The 19,721-nt window shown below is 37.7% G+C and overlaps 1 protein-coding gene across 2 annotated transcripts in view; it reads left to right on the top strand.

The window, feature by feature from the left end:
- Positions 1–19,721, top strand: part of LOC114047046 (astrotactin-2) — a 1,078,351-nt gene that overhangs the window by 137,700 nt on the left and 920,930 nt on the right. For both annotated transcript variants that reach the window (XM_027867720.1, XM_027867721.1), the window contains exon 2: positions 16,357–16,544. In XM_027867720.1, the coding sequence (XP_027723521.1) occupies positions 16,357–16,544 (188 nt within the window). The remainder of the gene's footprint in view (positions 1–16,356; positions 16,545–19,721) is intronic.

Raw genomic sequence — 19,721 nt, 5'->3', positions numbered from 1 at the left:
CCCCCTCTCCCTCTCCCTTTCCCTCTCTCTTCCTCCCCCTCCAACTACTAGCTACTCTTCCACCTTAAAAATACTTCATTTCTATTAAAACAAAACAGACAAATAAAACCTCTCTTGATTTTACCATTCCCCATTACTGTAATCCTATATCTCTTCTCTCTTTTGTGGCTAAACTCCTTTAGAAAACTGGCTATAATCAGTGATTCCACTTCCTCTCATCCTATTCTCATCTAAATATTCTGCTTTCTGGTTTCATACATCATTATTTAACTAAAACTCTTCTCTCCAAAGTTACTAGTAATCTCTTAATTGTCAGGTCGTATGGCCTTTTCTCAGCCTTCATCCTTCTTGACCCATCTACAATCTTTCACATCACCAATCACCCTCTTTTGCTGAATATTTTCTACACTCTGAGTTTTTGTGATACCTTCATGTCCCAGTTCTCCTCCTACTTGTCTGACTACTCCTTCTCCATCTCATTTACTACATCTTTCTCCAGATCACAGTTTGTAAAGATGGGTATTCCCCCAAATTTCTGTCCTTGGTTCTCTCCCTCTAAATGTCTTTTCATTATCTCATCAGACTCCCTGGGCTCCATTATAACTTCTATCCATATGATTCTCAGATTCATTTATATAGTGCAAACTTTTTTGCTGACCTTCAGTCTCTCATATGAAACAGGATGTCCCATAGAATACAAACTCATATCTAGAAGGCACTACCTTGTATCCCCAGCAGTTAAAGTGCCTGAAACATAGTAAGCATTTAATAAATGCTTGTTGATTGCTTAACTTAACCACACCAATAAGATGAAGAGAAATAAGTGATTGGTTATGTACCATATGCCTCAGGAGAGAGAGAGACAAAGGCAGACAGACAGATCCAGGTGGAAATTCCTTGTTTCATTTCCCAGACAGGAGGCAAGAAATTCAGGGTTAAGACATGAGAAGAGGAATTCACCTTCATTACTACTCAGTGATATATTCTTTGTAATATTTCTATATTAAGAAAGAGCTTAGGATTACTTGTTTACTTTGAGTAAGACATAGAACCATAGTACTGAGAGTTGGACAGGACCTTATAAATTATCTAGCCTAACCACTATACCTTACAGATAAAGAATTGAGGCCCAGGGAGATGAAGTCACTTATCTAAGATTACATAGATAGTAAGTGACAGAATTTGGATTTAAACTTAGGTCTTCACTCCATATTCAGTGCTTTTTTCCTCTGTATCATATTTGGGTGCAGAAAGACTTTCTTGGTGCCCATCAAATGACACTGTGTCAGTGACTGGATCACCCTACCAAAACTCAGTCCCTTGCCCACACCTCTTTTGATTTCTTGGGCATCAGTTCAGTGGTATGTGAGGAAAACTCAAAGCCTTCTGAGGAGACGTGAAAAAAATGTGAAAAGCTACGTGTGTATAGCTTAGCTAAATGACAGTGATGGGGCTAATATAATAAGTGTGTGTGTGCACACTGTGAAGGGAGTGAAATTATTTAGGGTGGTTTAACTAGGAGTAATGGGATTCAATTCCATCAACTCTCCATATATTTTCAAATCTAATCTGAAAAGATATGTTTTTCTTCCTTGCCAATACCTCTTAATTTCTCCCTTCCCCTCCATTATTTAAGTTGGTAAACTGTATTATTTATCTCAGCAAAGCAGTTTTGGAAAACAGTTTGTATGAAGGATATGATGCCAAAGAAAGCTGAATTGCAGGGTTTGGAGGCAGAGGCTGGAGTGACGAATGTCTGTAACAGGGGACTATTGTCTTTCTTGTGTCCTTCCACTCATCCCTTAGAGCAGAGCTTTCTCCTGGGATCCCTGGGTCGGGGGTTGCGGGGGCAGAGTGGGAAAGGACCACTAAATCCTTTTCCCAACTCTTGCCCTGACCACAAAGTTTGAGTTTACCAAGGAGCACCCACCTTAACGATAACCAGCAGCATGGACTGGATAGAATGCCACACTTAGAGTTAGGCAGACGAGTTCAAATTCTACTTCAGACACTAGCTGTGTGTCCCAGGGCAAGTCACTTAAACTCTATGAGCCTCAGGTCCCTCTTCGATAAAATGAAGGAGCTGGAGTTGGTAGACTCGAAGGTCCCTTCTAGTTCCAAGTTTGTAATTAGATGTTTAGGACACCTTTGGTATAATAGCATGATCTCAAAGTCGGTACTGGCTACAGGACCTCACAAAAGTGATTATTTTTTTCTTTAGGCCCCAGTTTCCTTTCCTGCCAAATGACAGAAATAGATTAGATGATCTCTATGGCCTTTTCCAGGTCTACTATAGAGCCTGTGACTTGTTACTATTTCATCCAATCAATATATATAGATATCTTGTGACTCTTGTCAGACTTGAATCTTGGGGTCTATTACTTTATTAGGTTACTATTCTAGGAACCAGCTTGACCCTAAATTGTGGAGTCAGACATCTCTGTAACAACAGAGGATTCTATACTGAGCATCAGGGTGTGGATGACAGGCTCACTGACTTGTCTTACAATTTGCCTGGTCTTTTGAAAAGGGTACATTCTATATGGCCATGTAATTAAGCACCAGGTATACTAGTCATTGCTACTGCCACACAAAAAGGGACATGGGTCATCTCTTTTTAAATGCACTCCTTTAGTTCTTAATATCTTCCCTCCTTGGATCATCTCATACTTGATGAATCTTGTAGGGTGTTACACATTTCTTGAAATAATAGATGCCCCAAAATTGGGACATGGCTAAACATGTGACACCTGAATGAAACTGAATGTCATTGTGCTGTAAAAAATAATAAATATGATGAATTCAGAGAAGCGTGGGAAGACATATGAACTGATACAAATCAAAGTAAGCAGAATCAGGAAAATAATACACAGAATGATTGCAGAAATATAAATGGAAAGAAAAATAACAAAAGGATCAAAACTAAATGCTCTGAAATTATAATGATCAAATTTGACCCTAAAAGAGTCAAAGTACTCCCCTATCCCCAGCTTCTTTGCAGAGTTGTTGAACAATGGACATGGAACATTGTGTATCATTTTAGACTTTCATCATGTTAGTTTTTTTTTCTTTCCCTGAACTATTAATTCTCCTCTCCCTCCCTAATTTAATTCTTTCTAACAAAGGATTGTTTTCTTGTAGGGAAAGAGAGAAGAAAAAAATTGATGTGTGAATTTAGGTGACCTAAAAATGATCAATATTATATTTAAATAGAAATTGTTCAAAATAAATGGATTATGGATTTCTCCTTTGTTTACCATATCTAATCAGCCACCAAGTTATGCCATTTTTTTGCTTTCCACTGTCATACCTTCCTTTCTATTCTAATCACCACCACCCCAGTATAGATTCATGCAATCAGACATTTGAATTAGTACAATGTAATACAATGCATATACACCCACACTAAATCATAACATCCTAAACACTTTTTTTCCTTCCTCAGTGTACACTATGCTAAGTGGTAGGGGAAATTTTCAAAAATAAATAAAATAACTGGAACTCATAGTCTAGTGGAGAAACAAACTACAAATATAATTCTGGTACTCCCTCTCTCAGTACAGAGCAACACCTGCTTGATCTTTATTTTCTTGGAGAATTTTCTGGCAGTGCTGAGAGAAGTGAAGCCCAGAGTCACACATTCTGTCTGTGTCAGAGGTGACACATGGACCCAAGTCTTTCAGACTCTAAGTTGGGCTCTTTATTTATTACTATACCACCCAATCATTCAATACTCATTTCACAATATTACACGAAAATCCCTTTACTCAGTAACAGCCCTGTCCCTGGTCTTCTATGTAGACTCTTACTCTTCCAATTTCTTTTTCCAGCCATGTGTTCTAGACACAGCCACATGACTAAGATTCATAAATAACCACTTTTTATCAACTCCTTTGCTCAAGAAACTCCAATATTTCCTCTTTGTCTACAGTTTAGAATCCAAACTCTTCATTTTTAAAAATTCTATAGTAGGCACCTTTATAGTAACAACTAAAATAATGAAACAACTCAAATTTCTATGTTTTTTTGTTGTTGTTTAGTCATTTTTTTCATTTGTGTCTAATTGTTTGTGACCCCTTTAAAGGTTTTCTTGGAGAAGATACTGGAGTGGTTTGCCATTTACTTCTCCAGTTCATTTTACAGATGAGAAAACTGAGGCAAACAAGATTAAGTGACTTTCCCAGAGTCTTCCTGATGAGTATTCCTGACTCGAGGACTTTTATGAGATAAGTAAAAAAAAACAAACAAACAAAAAACGATTTCTACTGTACAGATCAGAAGATATTGGTCAGTGAGGTGAAACAAATTGTTGTCACAAAACTATTAAGTGAAAGAGTTGTAATTCAAATTCAGGTTCCTCAATTTCAAATCAAACGTTCTTCCAGTTGTTCTGTTCTCTTAATCTCCAACTAGACTTATGTCCTGCTCTGAACTGCTAGACAAAACCTTCTTCTGCCCCAGTCAGGACAGGCTCCTCAGTCTTTTTTCCTCTTCTTTTTACTTTACCAGTTCTGGTATCTAAGCTCTTTCTCACTGTGTCTCATATATGAACTCTTCTCCCTCACTCACACTTACCCAACTACTTCTGCTTAATTCTTTAAAGCCCCAGCTTAAGTGTGAACCCTTCCAGGAAGTCTTCCATGGATTGTCTTGTCCAAAGTAAGAGTTTCAAATCTCCAGGAATGTGATACTTCTTGTTTGTACCTCTTAATTCAATGTTTCAATTATACATACTTAATCACTTTGAAGGCATAAAATATAAGATTCTTGAGATCAGGGACCATGTCTCCAATTTTTTTTTAATCCTTCAAAGCACCTAACCCACTACTCAATAAATGCCTATTTATGAATTTAGAGCTAAAAGGGAATTAAAGATCTTGAGTCATCAAATATTCTTCATTTTCTGGATGAGAAAACCCAGAAAAAGTGACTTGCATAAAATTATAAAAGTGTTGAATAGAAGACCTGATAATTGTTCATTGTTGAATGAGGAACCTGAGGCTGAAAGGAAGTAACTTCTTTGAGGCCACAAAACTGATGTGTTGCAAACCTGGCACTTGTTGACTAGTTGAATTGAATCAAATGAACAGTGAAATTTTGACTTGCCACCTTTTTTCTCTAAATCTGATGGAGGTTTTATATTCCCATTTAAATGAGAAGCCTTAGACCAATTGCTGACGTGAAGTAATTATACCAGGGTCACAGAACGGTTAGCTGCAGAGATGGCATTAAATCAACCTACTCCCCCTTTTCAATCCTTCAATTAACAAGCATATGAAATAATGATCCAAATTGCTAATAATAAAAGAATTGCAACTCTTAGGTTTAACTTGCAACTTGAAAACTGGCAAATATGATGAAAGATGGAAATAGTTAAAGCTAGTGGAGTTTTGAATTGGTTTAGCTATACTGGAAAATAAGTTGGAATTATACCAAAAAAAGCTAAAATGTTAATATTCTTTCAACTACTAGACATATAACCCCAAGGAGATTAATGAATTTTTTAGGATTATGATTCTTTTAAAGGTCCCATATACACCAAAGTATTTATGAATACATTTTTGTTTTGTTTTGTTTTTGAATGTACTAGAAAAGAGCAGGAAACAAAGTAGATGTCCAGAGATTAAGAGAACAGCCAATCAGGTTGTGGTACATGAATGTCATGGAATATTACTGTTCTATAAGAAATTATGAATCTGATGAATAAAAAGAATTAGAAGACATATTAACTGATATGAATCAAAGTAAGCAGAATCAGTGGAACTATATATAATGACTACAAAAATACAAATGGAATGTACAGCAATAAAGCAATCAAAGCTGCATGTCATGAGATTAAAAGAGCCTAACTTGGTCCCAAAGGAGAGATATAAGAAGGTACATCTCCCCACCCCTTCTTTGCTGAGGTGAAAAACTAAAGGTGTGGAATACTGCATATAATGCCAAATTTCTCTGTGTTAGATTTGCTGCCCCACCTTTCATTGTTTGTTATAAGGGATAAGGAGAGAGATATATTGATATAGGTGTTTTACATACACACATATACACACATGTGTATGTATGTATGTTTACATATGTATGTATGTATTCACTGAAATTCATTTTAATTTTTTTTTACTTCTAAATGAAAAAACAAAACCACATATACATACATAATATGTATGTATGTATGTATGTATGTATATTCTTTCTATGAGACAGGCACTTTGCAAAGTTTTAGGAACACCACCACAAAAGTCAGTTGGGCTCCTAACCGCAAGGAGCTTACATTCTACTAGAGGGATGTGACCTGTGGTGTGCTAGAGTGAGCTCAAACTGGCTCAGGAGATCCAATTGATAAATTTTCATTGTGGACATTTACACCTTGAAAATCAGCAAACAGCCAGATCAGGGCTTGATTTATTGTTTTGTTGATTGTCAACATTTAAGAAAGTGCTGGAGCAAGTTTTAATAATGCAGATTAAACTTGAAAAAGGTACTGTAGATACCTTTTTATTTTTTTCCTGTAGAACCAATTGTTAAACATTTACCAGTACACCACTGGTACAGCATGATCACGGACAAGTAAATATGGGTTATATACAAAGTAAATAGAAAGAGATTTGGGGAAGGATGAAATGCTAAAGTCTGAGGGAATCAGGAATGGATTCTTGAAGGATGTTGTATTTGATCTGGGCCTTTACGGTACTTAGAAGGTGAAGGGGAGGAGGAAGAAAACTCCAGGCATGGGGACAGCCTTTATAGAAACAGACCTGGGAGATGGAATGTAATATAAGGGGCGGGGGGGAAGTAAGGTAGTGAGTTTGGCCAGATCATAGAGTATATGGTGAATGCAATCAGCCCACAAAGGTAGTGGAAAGGCAGACTATGGTGGGCTTTAAATGTCAAACAAAGGATATCTTAGATGTAGTGGGGAGCCTCAGGAGATCTTTGAACTCTGTTTGAAGAAAGCCCTAGCCATGTTTCACTTTACTATTTCCAGAGGTTTTCTTAACAATTTCTCATGGCTTTTCCTTCCCCCAGCTCCCTCCATAAACCATCAAGTCAACTCCACCATTGCTCTTCAACTGGGTGTGTAAATTTACTCTCCTATGTATCCACCGCCATCCTCCGCCACTCCATGCTCTAGAACAAAGTGTCTCTCCCTGCACAGCACTCCCCCATATGTGTTTATTTGTCCATTGAGATAAAAGCTCCTTGAAGGGAGGGACTGTCTTTGCTTTTGTATTGCATCCCCATGGCTTAGCACAGTGATTGGCATATAGCAAGGGCTTAATAAATGTTAAGGTTCATTGATTCATTTCACTCACTGAGCTGGAGAGTCACATAATCAAATCTGTGCTTTAGGAATACCACTTTGGCTCATGGGGAAGAGAGAATGGGGAGTGAAAAGACTCTAATAAGTGAGATGATTTGGAAGCACGTAAGAAATGTTTGCTGGCCCACTATCGCCACGACCATGTGAAAAGTGATGAAGACCAGAAGTAGGGGGTTGCAGGGTAAGCAGAAAGAGGGGAATAGATGTGAGAAAGGTAGAATCTGAAAAGGTAGAACGAATAAGACTTGACAAATAAATAATGGGGAGGGGAGTGAGTAAGAGCAATGATTCTTGTTCCCTTCTAAATCTTTTGGTTATTTCTCAGACTCATGAGACATGCTTAGAAAGAGCACGTCTCATGACACTCCCCACTTCTAATGTGATATTACATCTCATTCAAGTCCTCCTTTATGAGATGTCTTCGACGTTTTACAAACCATTCATTGGAGAATCAACATGTTTTCCCAAATTCCATACAGGAGTAGTTATCCATATGGGAGGTGTTACCAAGATGGCTTGGTCTAAGCAAAATGGCTTATAATAAAATGACCTTCAGAAATTAAATTAAAATATAAGTTCCATAGATTAGGGGGGGAAAGCTAACTACATTAAAAAGAAGAGCATAGTTGATTTTGGCAGGGAAGAGCAGCCACCCATGACAAATAAGGGAGCATATAGCCTTGTCTAGAATTACTGATATAGTCTGAATCTTCTTGCTGGTCATAACATCGTACAATCCTTGAATGTTAAAACTGGTAGAGACCTCAGTACATGAAAAGTGTTAGAACTAGAAGGGGCCTTGGAGACCACCTATCCATATCATCATAAAATTTTAGACCTAGAGGAGACCTTGGATGGGAAGCTTGAGGGAATTTGAGCTTGCTGAATATTTCAAGAGGTGTAGCCTATTGAGGGAAAAAGGTATGAGGCAAAAAGGCCATTGCTGTGTTTCTTTATGATTTCAGTCAAACAAAGGATGGGGGTAGGAGGAAAGCAGGGACTGTAGTCAGCACAGAGCCGGAAGGCATAGAGTAACAATTCTCTAACTTTAATATCTGCTGTTTCATTTTATATTCATCATGTCAGCATAATCTGCTTTTATGGGAATCGTCTTGGTTCCCAACCAAACGCGTTTAGTGCCCCTTTGCTTCAAGTTTGATTGTAATATGACTTGAAGACTTCAATGAAATGTTTATATGTAATGAATGAAGAAATATAAAAGAGAAAATGCAATTGGAAAATCAATCAGCGGGAAATCTGGGTCTGGCCTTTCTCTTGCGCTCTCTATCTCTTTGACCTTTTTTTTTTTTAATGGAGGAAGGGCTGGATTATCTGGATAAGGACCTCTGCTGCATTTCAGGGAGGTTCCTTGCTTTGGGGCCGGTCGATATTTTTCTTTCTCTGAGACAGAGTTTTTTCCATGCTGGAAAGAGAGTCCTTAGACATTGTGTTGATTCAATATTCACTGTGTTCATAGTTGTTTCCATTTGGCATTTGCCAGAACTGAGTGCTTTCTAAAATGCAAAGCTCAAGGAGATACTTTTCTGACTGTCCAGTTGCCCCTTGGTTAACCATGGAACCCTGGCCTAACTAAGGGAACCCTACCTTAATGCCTATGGCTTTTGCCTTTGCCACAAAGTTACTGCTGGGTGTTTTTATATGTAAAAGGATGGGGGTGGACTTCTCACTCACCAAGGTTCCCTCCAGCTTTTATATCCAATGTTGTGTTCCAGCAGTCTCTGTTCTAAAGTGTCTTATATTAATTCAACAATTCTGTATGTCTACAAGAATATTCATCCTATAAGAGCTAATACCTAGGAAAAGTACGAATACCTCTCCAAGGAATGTTTGAACTTAACAAACAAAGTAGGCAATGGACACCATTTAATCTCGAGAGGTAGCTATCTACGGGGAAATGTCTGACACAAGAAAGGGCAATTGTGTGTAGGGGGTGGAAGGTGGGTATGGCATACAGGGAAGTTCCACCACACCTCAAATCACTTCAGCTGCCTTCTCTGCCCACAGTTGAGGCTGAATGTGCTGGGTGATTCTCAGTCTCCATTCCCCCACACCCAGGGTACCGAAGTTGCCAGCTCTGCTTAGGTTAATCCAGGGAGCATATTCCCCTCTGTGCCTGCCAGCAGTGCCTCTCCCCAGCTGGCACTCAGTGACTCCTGCCATTGCCTTGCATAGATTGATAGAATAATTAGCTGGGTGCTGAGCAAGGAAGTTTATCTTAATGGCCTAACCTTGCTTCTTGCTGGGACACAGCCTCAGGGTTCAGCATAGAACCAGGGCAATAGGTAGCTGATTGACTGTGGCCCTGAGTGAAGAGGAAAGCAGCTTATGTGAGGCCCACTGAATCTACAGAGCTGTGACCCTTTTTTAATACTTTTACAATCAGACACAAAACATATTTGGCAGGGGAATTGCAGAGGCTAAAATTTTAGAGCTAGAAGAGACGGTAGTCAAAATCAAGAACATAGAACATCAGAGTTGAAAGAAACCTCAGAACCCAAACTATAAAGACCTGATGTGAGAGCTAAAGAGAAGCTTCTTCTATGTCCGTGATCTGTGCACTCATCAATGTGGGTGTTCATTTCATGGGGCAAATTATAATGCAGTCATGTTTGTTTGTTTTTTTCATCCTATATAATTCTTGTCCATACGTCCTTATCCTTATATCCACTATGCTGGAGCCTTCATCTGGATCTTTTCCATGGATATCTCTGTAGCATTTGGAACCTATTATCCCTCCCTATCTCCAAATGCCTGACCCACCACCTTTTTTAGAGCATTAAATTCCTCAGTGAAATCTCTTATGCCAACTTGTGCACATAAGGACATCATCGGATGTAAGCTGTTACTCATTTGTGCCCACTGTGAATCTGTCTGTTTAGCCCTATAAGTCATACACTTTAGAAGAATGAAAAATTCACAGTAATACAGTAATTACTAGGAAAATATTTGAGTAAATATACATATGTATATATAATCTATGTGTGTGTGTGTATTCCCCTCTTGCCATTTCCCCTTCACCCTAGGAAGCACCTTGGAATCAAGCACTATGCAATTTCCCCAAAGCAATCCGGACTGATTTCTCCCCCTCCTATTTGTAGGATCATATATTTAGAGTAGGAAGGTACCTCAGAATAGGTAGGAGGGAAGGAGCTAATCATTTATAGTGCCTGCTATATGCCAGGCACTATACTATGTGCTTTCCAAGTGTTATCTAATTTGATCCTCAAAACAACCCTCCAAAGTAGCTGCTGTTGTTATCCACATTTTACAGTTGAGGAAACTGAGGCAAACAGAGGTTAAATGACTTGTCCAAGGTCACAGCTAGTGTTGGAGGTTTTATTTGAACTCTAGGCCTGACTCTAGTTCTCTATTCATCACACCACTTAGCTGCCCTTAAAAGACATTGATTCCAAATCCCTCATCCTACAGATGAAGAAACTGAGGTCCAGAAAGGTAAAGTGTCTCACTCAGGGTCACATAGGTTTTAGGTAGCAGGTAACAGGTTTTAGGTACCATGTCCTTTGATTCTAAATCCTTTGCTCTTTCCATAGTAACAGAGACTAGTAGAGCTACAAAGGACTTAGAAATCATCAAGTTCAACCCTTCTCCCTTCATTTTACAGATGGGAAGACTGAGAGCCAAGAAGTTAAATGAAGAGCTTAAGAGATAGGAAATATGAGGCAGCGAAGTGGTGCAGTGGATAGAGCACTGGCCCTGGAGTCAGGAGGACCTGAGTTCAAATCCGGCCTCAAACACATAACAATTACTAGCTGTGTGACTCTGGGCAAGTCACTTAACCCCAACTGCCTTTAAAAAAAGAAGAAAGAAAAAGAGATAGGAAATAGTAAAGCTAGAACTTGTAAGCAGACCTCCTGAATCTAGGGCTGTTTTGTTGTTATTGTTGTATTCACACACACACACACACACACACACACTAAACTACCTTCTCTGCTTGGCTGGGAAGGTTAAATTTTCTCTCTTCAAACTTATAACTCAAGCATCTTAGATATATCACAAAAATCTCATTGTGTTTCCAAATCTTTAGTATTAGATAGTTCTAATACCTGCCTTCCCTAAATGATGAAATATTGTGAGCCCTGAGCATCTCATAGAAAGTTACTGTACAAATAAAACTTCATTAATATAAAGGTTAAGAACTCTTGGCTGGGCAGTCAGGGAAATTTACTTCAATTGCGGAGGCGTGGGGGGGTTGGGCAGGAAACCCTACCATAAACTTTCTTTCCCTGCATCTGCTTTTAGTGTTATTTAAGGCAAATGCTAATAGAATGAATCTTTATCAGCCAGATTTTTCCTAGGACTTGAAGACCGATAGAAATATCTTTGAACTCAAATAACTTAATCATATTTTTTAATAAATTCATATAACTCATTAATCTAACATGATCCCTTAAAGAACTTACAAGAAATCACAGTGAACATTTTTATAATACACAAATTTGTAGGATCATAGATTTAGAACTGGAGAGGCCCTTAGAGGCTATCAAATACAACTGTCTCATTATACAAATGGGGAAAAAGTCACATAGAGAGGTTAAATGACTTACCTAAGCTGACACAGCTAGCAAGTATCTGAGGCAAGATTTAAACCCAGATTTCTTGGCCTCCAGGTCTAGTGCATATCTATTATGCTATGTTCCTTCTGAAACAAAAAAATCTATAGCCAACAATTTTGCAAATAGGAACTCATTTCACAGTATGCCTCTTGGTACGTTGATTATTACTGTGATTTTACCCAGGTTTCCTCTATTTAATAGCTCTTTCACAGCCTCTATTTGCAGGCTTCCAAAATAATGTGGTTTAGCTTTTTTTCCCCAGAACATGTAGTTTCTTAGTCAAAAGTTAATGAACTGAATACTTGTTTCCTGAGTACATTTGATTATTTAAATTTGAGTGTTTTATTTTCAAATTTATTCCAATTCAGGTTAAAAACTTAGTTCTTAAAATGGATACATCTCTAGAAGCACCAGTCAACAAGCATTTTTTTTTGTGTCTACTCTGTGCTTGGAATCGTGCTAAGCTCTGGGGATACAAATAAATGGGGGGAAAAAAAACAAAGGGAAAAAAAAAGTACTCTCTGCTCTCAAAGAGCTCACTCCAAGGTGAAAGAAAGCGTGTTGTCCACTTGAGCAAAAAAAAAGATATATACAGATCAACAGAGAGAAAACAGTAACATTAAGGTTGATCAGGAAAGGTTTCTTGTAAAAGGTTTGGAATATGGCCTAGAACTTGAAGGAAACCAGGAGACAGAGATGAGGAGTGAGAAAATTCCAAGCAGGAAATTGGAGGAAAGCCAGTGGAAAATGCAGAGAGCCAGGAAATGGAGTTTGTTGTTTGAGGAACAGCAAGGAGACTGGTGCCACTGGATCACTGAATATGTGATGGGAAGTAAGGTATAAATACTGAAAAAGGTAGGAGAGGTATATTTTAGAAGAGTTTTGAATATCAAACAAAGGATATCATATTTGATCCTGGAGGTAATAGGGAGCTACTGGAGTTTGATGAATAGAGGAGTAACATGATCAGATCTGTCCTTTGAAAATATCAGTTTGACAGCTGAGTGGAGAATATGCTAGAGTGGAGAGAGACTTGAAGAAAGATCAACCAGAAGTCCAGGTATAAGGTAGTAAAGGTCTGCACCAAGGAGGTGGCAGTGTCAGAGGAGAGAAGATAATATATAGTATACTACAGATATTATCAAGGCAGAACAGATTGGATGGGATAAGGTTTGTGAGAGAAAATAAGAATTTGTGAATGATACCTAGTTTTGCAAGCCTTGGTATCTGGGAAGATTGAAGTGGTCTCAACAATAATAGGAAAATTAGGAAGAGGTGAGAGATGGAGTGGGGAGTGGAGATATGGAGTTTAGATTTGGACATGTGGAATTTAAGATGTCTATTCGACATCCAGTTCAAGAAGTCCTATAGGCTTCTATAGAAGATGTATATAGAGATGTAAGATTATTAAGATTATGTAAGAAGATTATATAGAGATGTAAGACTGAAGGTTAGGAGAGAGGGTACAGCTGGATAAATAAATCTGAGAATTATCAGCACAGAAATGATAATCAAACCCAATGGAGCTTAAAATAGATCTAAACAGAAAAAATCCGTGCATTTCTGAATGTAAGCTCCTTGAGGACAGGGTCTATTTTCCTTTTTTCTTTTTTTTTCCCTTGCCTATTAATGTTCTTATATACAGGTGTTTAATAAGTTCTTTTTTGATTTGGATTAAATTGGATCCACAGTGTCTGAAATACATATACTGACATGCCTATTCAATCCAACTTCACGTAATAGCCTGGATAATTGACATTTTTCATCCATTTTGATTTTCTGTCATGGATTATTTGTCTAGTCTCATCTTGATAAGTATATATTCTATTGAGGAAGCCCTGTAATGTTTGGGAGCTTGAAGCAAAAACACAATATCATCCACAAATGGGTGTTTCTGGAGAACTTTAGCATTATTAGAGAATCCCTCTTTCTTCTAAATCGTGCACAAGGCATCTGCAAAGATAGCAGCAAACAATTTGGAAGAGCACCCATTTTTTTGTTTTATGCTTTGTTCGATGTAAATAATCAGAGGATCATTAAGCAGCATTGGTTGCATTTATTAAGAAATTTTATACAATTTAAATATATCCAAGAAGGACTCCATATTGGAGGAGAATCTTTGAAGCTTCCTCCTGAGTCAAATGCAATTTTGTCTTGCAATTCACTAAATTCATTGAGAACACAAGCACTCTAACTTTTAGACAATTTGTAAGAATTAAGATTTAGTCTACTGTAGTGTTTTTTTTTCTCTAAAAGCCTACTTATTTCTCATATTTTCATCGATTCCCTCAATATGTGTATAGATCATCATTATGATTAATCACTTGGTAGTAGGTGGTTTCCTTTCAAATGCCTTTTTGAAGATAATAAAATATTTATTAATTTTTTCTGGTAATGTAGGAACTTTAGGACAAAGAATGTAACAACATAAAATGTTAGAATTGGATAATATCTTAGAATAAAGAATATTGGAATGTAGGATATTTGTTTTCCACCAAAGTCCTCCTCCCATGTCTGCTTGCAGAATAGATATGATTCTGGTTTCACAGAGATTTTGCCAGCAGAGCACAGCTTCCAGCCAGAAAGGTTTTGCATCCTTTTTGTCTGAAAATCAATGTAATTAAATTCCAAAGGGCTTAACACCAGGTTAGCTACAGGGTAACAGTATAGTGGAAAGAGCAGTTGCTCTGGAGTCACAAGTTTTGTTGCTGTTGTTTCAGGAATGTCTGAGTCTTTGTGACCGCATTTGGGGTTTTCTTGGCAAGGATACTCCAGTGGTTTGCCATTTCCTTCTCCAGCTCATTTTACAGATGAGGAAACTGAGGGAAAGAGGGTTAAGTGACTTGCCCAGGGTCATACAGCTAGTAAGTGTCTGAAGCTGGATTTGAACTCAGGTCTTCCTGATTCCAAGCCCTGTGTTCTCTCTACTGTGCCACATTGGGTTCAAATCCTGCCTCTGTTCTATTTTGTTTTGTTTTCTTTCTGCCTGTACACCTTAGTTAAGTAATTGAACATCTTTAGACTTTAGTTGTCTTACCTGTAAAATGACTGAGTAATACCAGATGGCCTCTGAAATCTTTTCAATTCTACATCTATTATCCTGTGATGCATTTTTTTTTCTGATGGACATTTTCAAAGGCTGTTTGCCATGCAGAAGAGAGGCTGTAGTTTACATAGGTGGAAGGGATATCAATACTAATAAGATCACTGACTTTAAAGTTTTAGATAAAAGGATTTTAGCTCTAGAATTAGACATTAGGCATTATCTAGGGCACCCACCCCACCCCTCATTTTACAGATAAAGAAACCTAAACAGAGAGAAATGGCCTTACCAAGGAAGGTCAGAAAACAATGCAGTGACAGACTCTGACCTAGAACCCAGATCTAAGGAATGTCAACATATGACTCATAGTTTCATTGATGATAATATTTTAATAGCCTATGAAGCTGTGCCAAAAGAATACTAATATAGCACAAATGAATGTAATACTAAAGCATTTCTAAAAAGAAAGCTGGCAAGCCCAGAAGTCATAGAGATCTCTTAAATAGTAATTATTATTTTATACTGATGTTTCATTAAGATCTGCCTTTCTATAAAACTATTCAAGAATTTTATTTTTTTATTCTTGTTGAATTTTAGTACAATTAGTTCAATTGGAAGTGTAAAGAGTTTATATTTCAGATCCTGTTCTGCCCCTTCCCATGTACAGTGGAAAAGAATTTTATACAAATGTAAAACTGATATTTAGAGAAATAAGGATAATAGTCCACCAAAACTACTACTAAAACAAAGCAAAAACAAAATAAAGCAAAACAAAAAATCCAACCTTTTCAGTGGGACAGGTTGACAAAAATCTATTCATCTAAAACTAGTCTAATCACTTTATTTAACTTGGGTTATAGGTATCCATGGGACTCCTATTTTTAAGTGGTGTGGTCCAAGACTAATCACTTGCTCTTTCAATTTGCCTCATCCATACAACAGGGATTCAATTCTACAAACATTAAGTATGCACTGTATATGGAATACTAGGAGGGATGAAAGCTTAAGAGGACACATAGTCTCTGCCTTCATTGAGCTTATCATTTAGTATTAGGGCTAATCACCCTAGTACTATGTATGTCATGTTATTGTTGTGAGAAAATACAGGGTTTTTTTAAACCTTAAAGCACTATATAAATGTGAGCTAATAGTTGTATTATAATGGAACTGAGACTGAGAGAGAGAGAAAATGACTTATTCAAGATAATATAATTCAGTGCTCTGCTTAGCTTCTTTTATTATGCACCTCCAGCTTGATGAGTGGCTGAAGTCAATTTTACAGAATAATCTTGGTGCCACCTAAAAAGCTGTTTATTATCCTATCTTCCTCACAAGTGTCTCCAGAACACGGAGTATGGGCCACATAGTTAATCCAGCTACTTGTCTTTTGTCTCTTCTAGAGATGTCAGGAACAGCAGCAGACATCTCCTTGGTGCACTGGCGGCAGCAGTGGCTAGAAAATGGCACCCTCTATTTCCATGTCTCCATGGGCAGTGCTGGGCAGCTGTCAAGGGCCACTCCTCCCACTCTTCAAGAGCCTTCAGAGATTGTGGATGACCAAATGCATATATTGCATATTTCTGTGATGGTGAGTGATTGGAGAAGGAGGGAGGGAAGCCAGGAGTCAGTAAGTCAGAAGGCTTGCTGCCATGAGTTGTTTACTGGGAGGTAGGGTGGAGAGGTGGGACTTGGATGTTTGCTGATGATAAGATGGTTCCACTGTGTGAGAGGATGTCCTTTTGATAAGCCAAAGGTCATTTGAGTTTTTCAATATCACTCAGGCTGATATAGAGCCTCTTTTTAATGATAATAAACTAATGTGTTTCATACAACAAAATGAAAACCTTCTAATGTCCTAGCTTTTCAGCTGAGGTCAATGGGGAGACCTGTTTATTATTTGATACATGCCCTACTCAGAGCTTATAACCTACCCTGGCAGTAGACTTTGTGCTTTAATGGAATTTCATAGAATCAGGAAACATCAAATTTGGAAAAGAACTTAGAACTCTTGAAATGCTAGAACATAGAACACTGAATTGGAAGAGAACTTACAGTTAGCACATAAAACTCACGATACTGGTTCTGTAAGAAATTTAGAACAAAGATGTTAGATAATAGAATGTCAAAGTTTAGGGAATCATAGATTTAGAGCTGGAAGGGACTTTAGAAATGATCAATTCCATTTTACATGTGGAAAAACTTGAGGCACAGAGGTGTTAAGTGACTTTCTCAGGGGCAAAAAACTAAGTATAAGGCAGAATTAGAACCCAAGTCTTCCTGACTAAAAGCCCTCTATCCATTCTACCATGCTCTAAGTTGAAAGGAACCATTTGGCCTTTCTCATCTTCATTGATCCATGAATTTCAACTTCTTTGATTTACACTCTTTTCAGGAAGTACTGTTTATTTTATAGACCCAGAGTTCATTGGTCTGCCAAATTGATTGGAGCACAAATCATAGCCTTCCCAAGAATGGATCATATCAACTATATTGTACTTAGGATCAAAAATTAAAGATATATAAAGGAGTTCAATGTGTTCGGGAAGATATTTGATAATACCATTTTACATTTTAAAATATTTTACCATATATTATTTCAGGAGATTCTCAAACTCAACCCCAAATTGGCTATTGTCTCCTTTTCTCGAGGAAAACAAGGCACAGAGAGGTCAAGTGGTTTGTTAAGGGTTCTTCAGCATAGGAACTCAGGTTTCAAGGCCCCTTAACCTATGTTCTTGGTGTGTTCTCTGTTTTTGCCTTTAAATCCTCTACATTTAAATGTTTGGGTTTGGTCTGAAGTAGGGAATGTGCATTTCTTTTAGAAATACTCATGCCCCAGTCAGACAGGAAGTTTAATTTTGGACTTAAAGTACGCAGATCACGTGAGAGAACAAATCAACGTCCTTTGTGTTATTTAAGAAGTATATGTGATAGAGTTGTATGTGTGAGTAGCATATATATGTATGTATGTATATACATATATATACATACATATATATAATATGCCTATGTATCTAGATTTATCTCTCTATATAGTATATTCAACCGCACAACCAGTGTGTGTATATATACAAATATATACATATATATATATATATACGCTCACACATATATATGTGTATGTATATATGTGAATTTTTATACCAAATGATACAGTTAAGCTTTAAGCCAAATGAGAGCGTATATGTTACATAACATTAACATAAGTATATGGTGTCACAGTGAATGTTGAACCACATAAAAAAAGGGGTATCATGTGTCGTTGTTGTTGTTGTTGGGTTTTCAGATATAGGCTAAATAAATGGAAGTGGGGTAAGGAGGGGAATGGAGAGTGTGTGCTCTTGCTTTTCCTCTCTGATTCTGGGCTTTTATCTTGGGGATCAGAAATGAAAACTAGAACTCAGTAAGAGCTTCAGATCACTGAGATTCACTGTTCATTTTCTCTAAACAGGGTTAGTTATGTATAAAGCTAACAAATAGGTGAAGCTGTGCTCTGGTACTTTTCTTCTGGAACTTTAAAGGTACAGTAGACAGAGCACTAGACCAGGACTTAGGAAGACCCGAGTTCAAATGTGTCCTTACTTTAAGTCACTTACTAGCTGTGTGTCCCTGGAGAAGTCACTTAACCTCTGTCTGCCTCATTTTCCTTATCTGTAAAATTGGGATAATAATAGCGCTTACCTCTCTGGATTGTCATCAGGATCAGATGAGATAATATTTGTTAAGTGCTTAACATAATGTCTGGCACATGGTAAGTGCTTAATAAATGCTTATTTTCCTTCCCTTCCCTTTCTCCCATTCCTGCTTTCCTTTCAGTATTTTCTCTTCCATTCCCATCCTAACCTCTAAGGCCACCAGTACCCTCTCTCTTTTTTTTTCCCCCATCAGGATCTTTTACTATAGTATCTGTCCTTTCAATTAGCCTCTTTCCTCAAAATTTACCTGATGTGTATCCTAGCTCCTCTGGCCCTGAGCAATATGATATAATGAGAATCAATATAATACGATATAGTAGAAGGAAGACTGGACTGGGAGTCAACAGGCCTAGGTTATTTCTAATCTTGCTCTTGTGACCAACTTATCATGTGACTTTGGGCAATTTAGTTCTCCAGGTTTCCATTTCCTCATCTGAAAAATTATGGGCTTGTAATTAGATGGTTTCTAGGGTCCCTTCCATCTCTAATATTCTATATCCTAACATTCTATGACTTTATTATTTATATCTCACATACTTATTAAAGGACTTGAGGCATCTTGCACTTAATTAAAGATGAAATATAACATGTTCGAATATAAAGCAGAATGAAAATCATCCAAAGAAAGCAGACGGAATAGATGTTTTCAGGCACTTAAAAATAGTTTCCAAGTATCACTTCAGCTGATGAACCGCTGAGATTACAGCCTTTGGGCAATGAATCTGATCCTAAATCAGTGTAACTATATATGTTTTCTCAGGTTCCTCACCTTGAGAGTGATGGAAAGGGTGAGATCCCACCCCTGATAAAACCCAGTTGTCTTTGACAACATCACTGTTGTTAATACTACAACTTTTGTCACATGACTGCCAAGGTCAACCCAGTTAATGCCGTGCTGGATCAGCTCCCGCTACTGTTCTTTTCAACTTTGGTTCTATTACCACATGAAGGAAGTGAGTGCAGCCATCATGGCCAGAGCAAACAACTATGTGCAACTGGTTCAATGTACAACACTGGCCTCTCTTATTCTAGGGATGCTGGCAATTAACAAAAGTACAGAAGAGTAGAAC

The sequence above is a fragment of the Vombatus ursinus genome, unplaced genomic scaffold (genome assembly GCF_900497805.2).
Source record: "Vombatus ursinus unplaced genomic scaffold, bare-nosed wombat genome assembly UNPS02014786.1, whole genome shotgun sequence".
NCBI classification, from domain to species: domain Eukaryota; kingdom Metazoa; phylum Chordata; class Mammalia; order Diprotodontia; family Vombatidae; genus Vombatus; species Vombatus ursinus.
The sequence above is the reverse complement of the archived record's forward strand: the minus strand, read 5'-3'. Positions and strand labels throughout refer to the sequence as shown.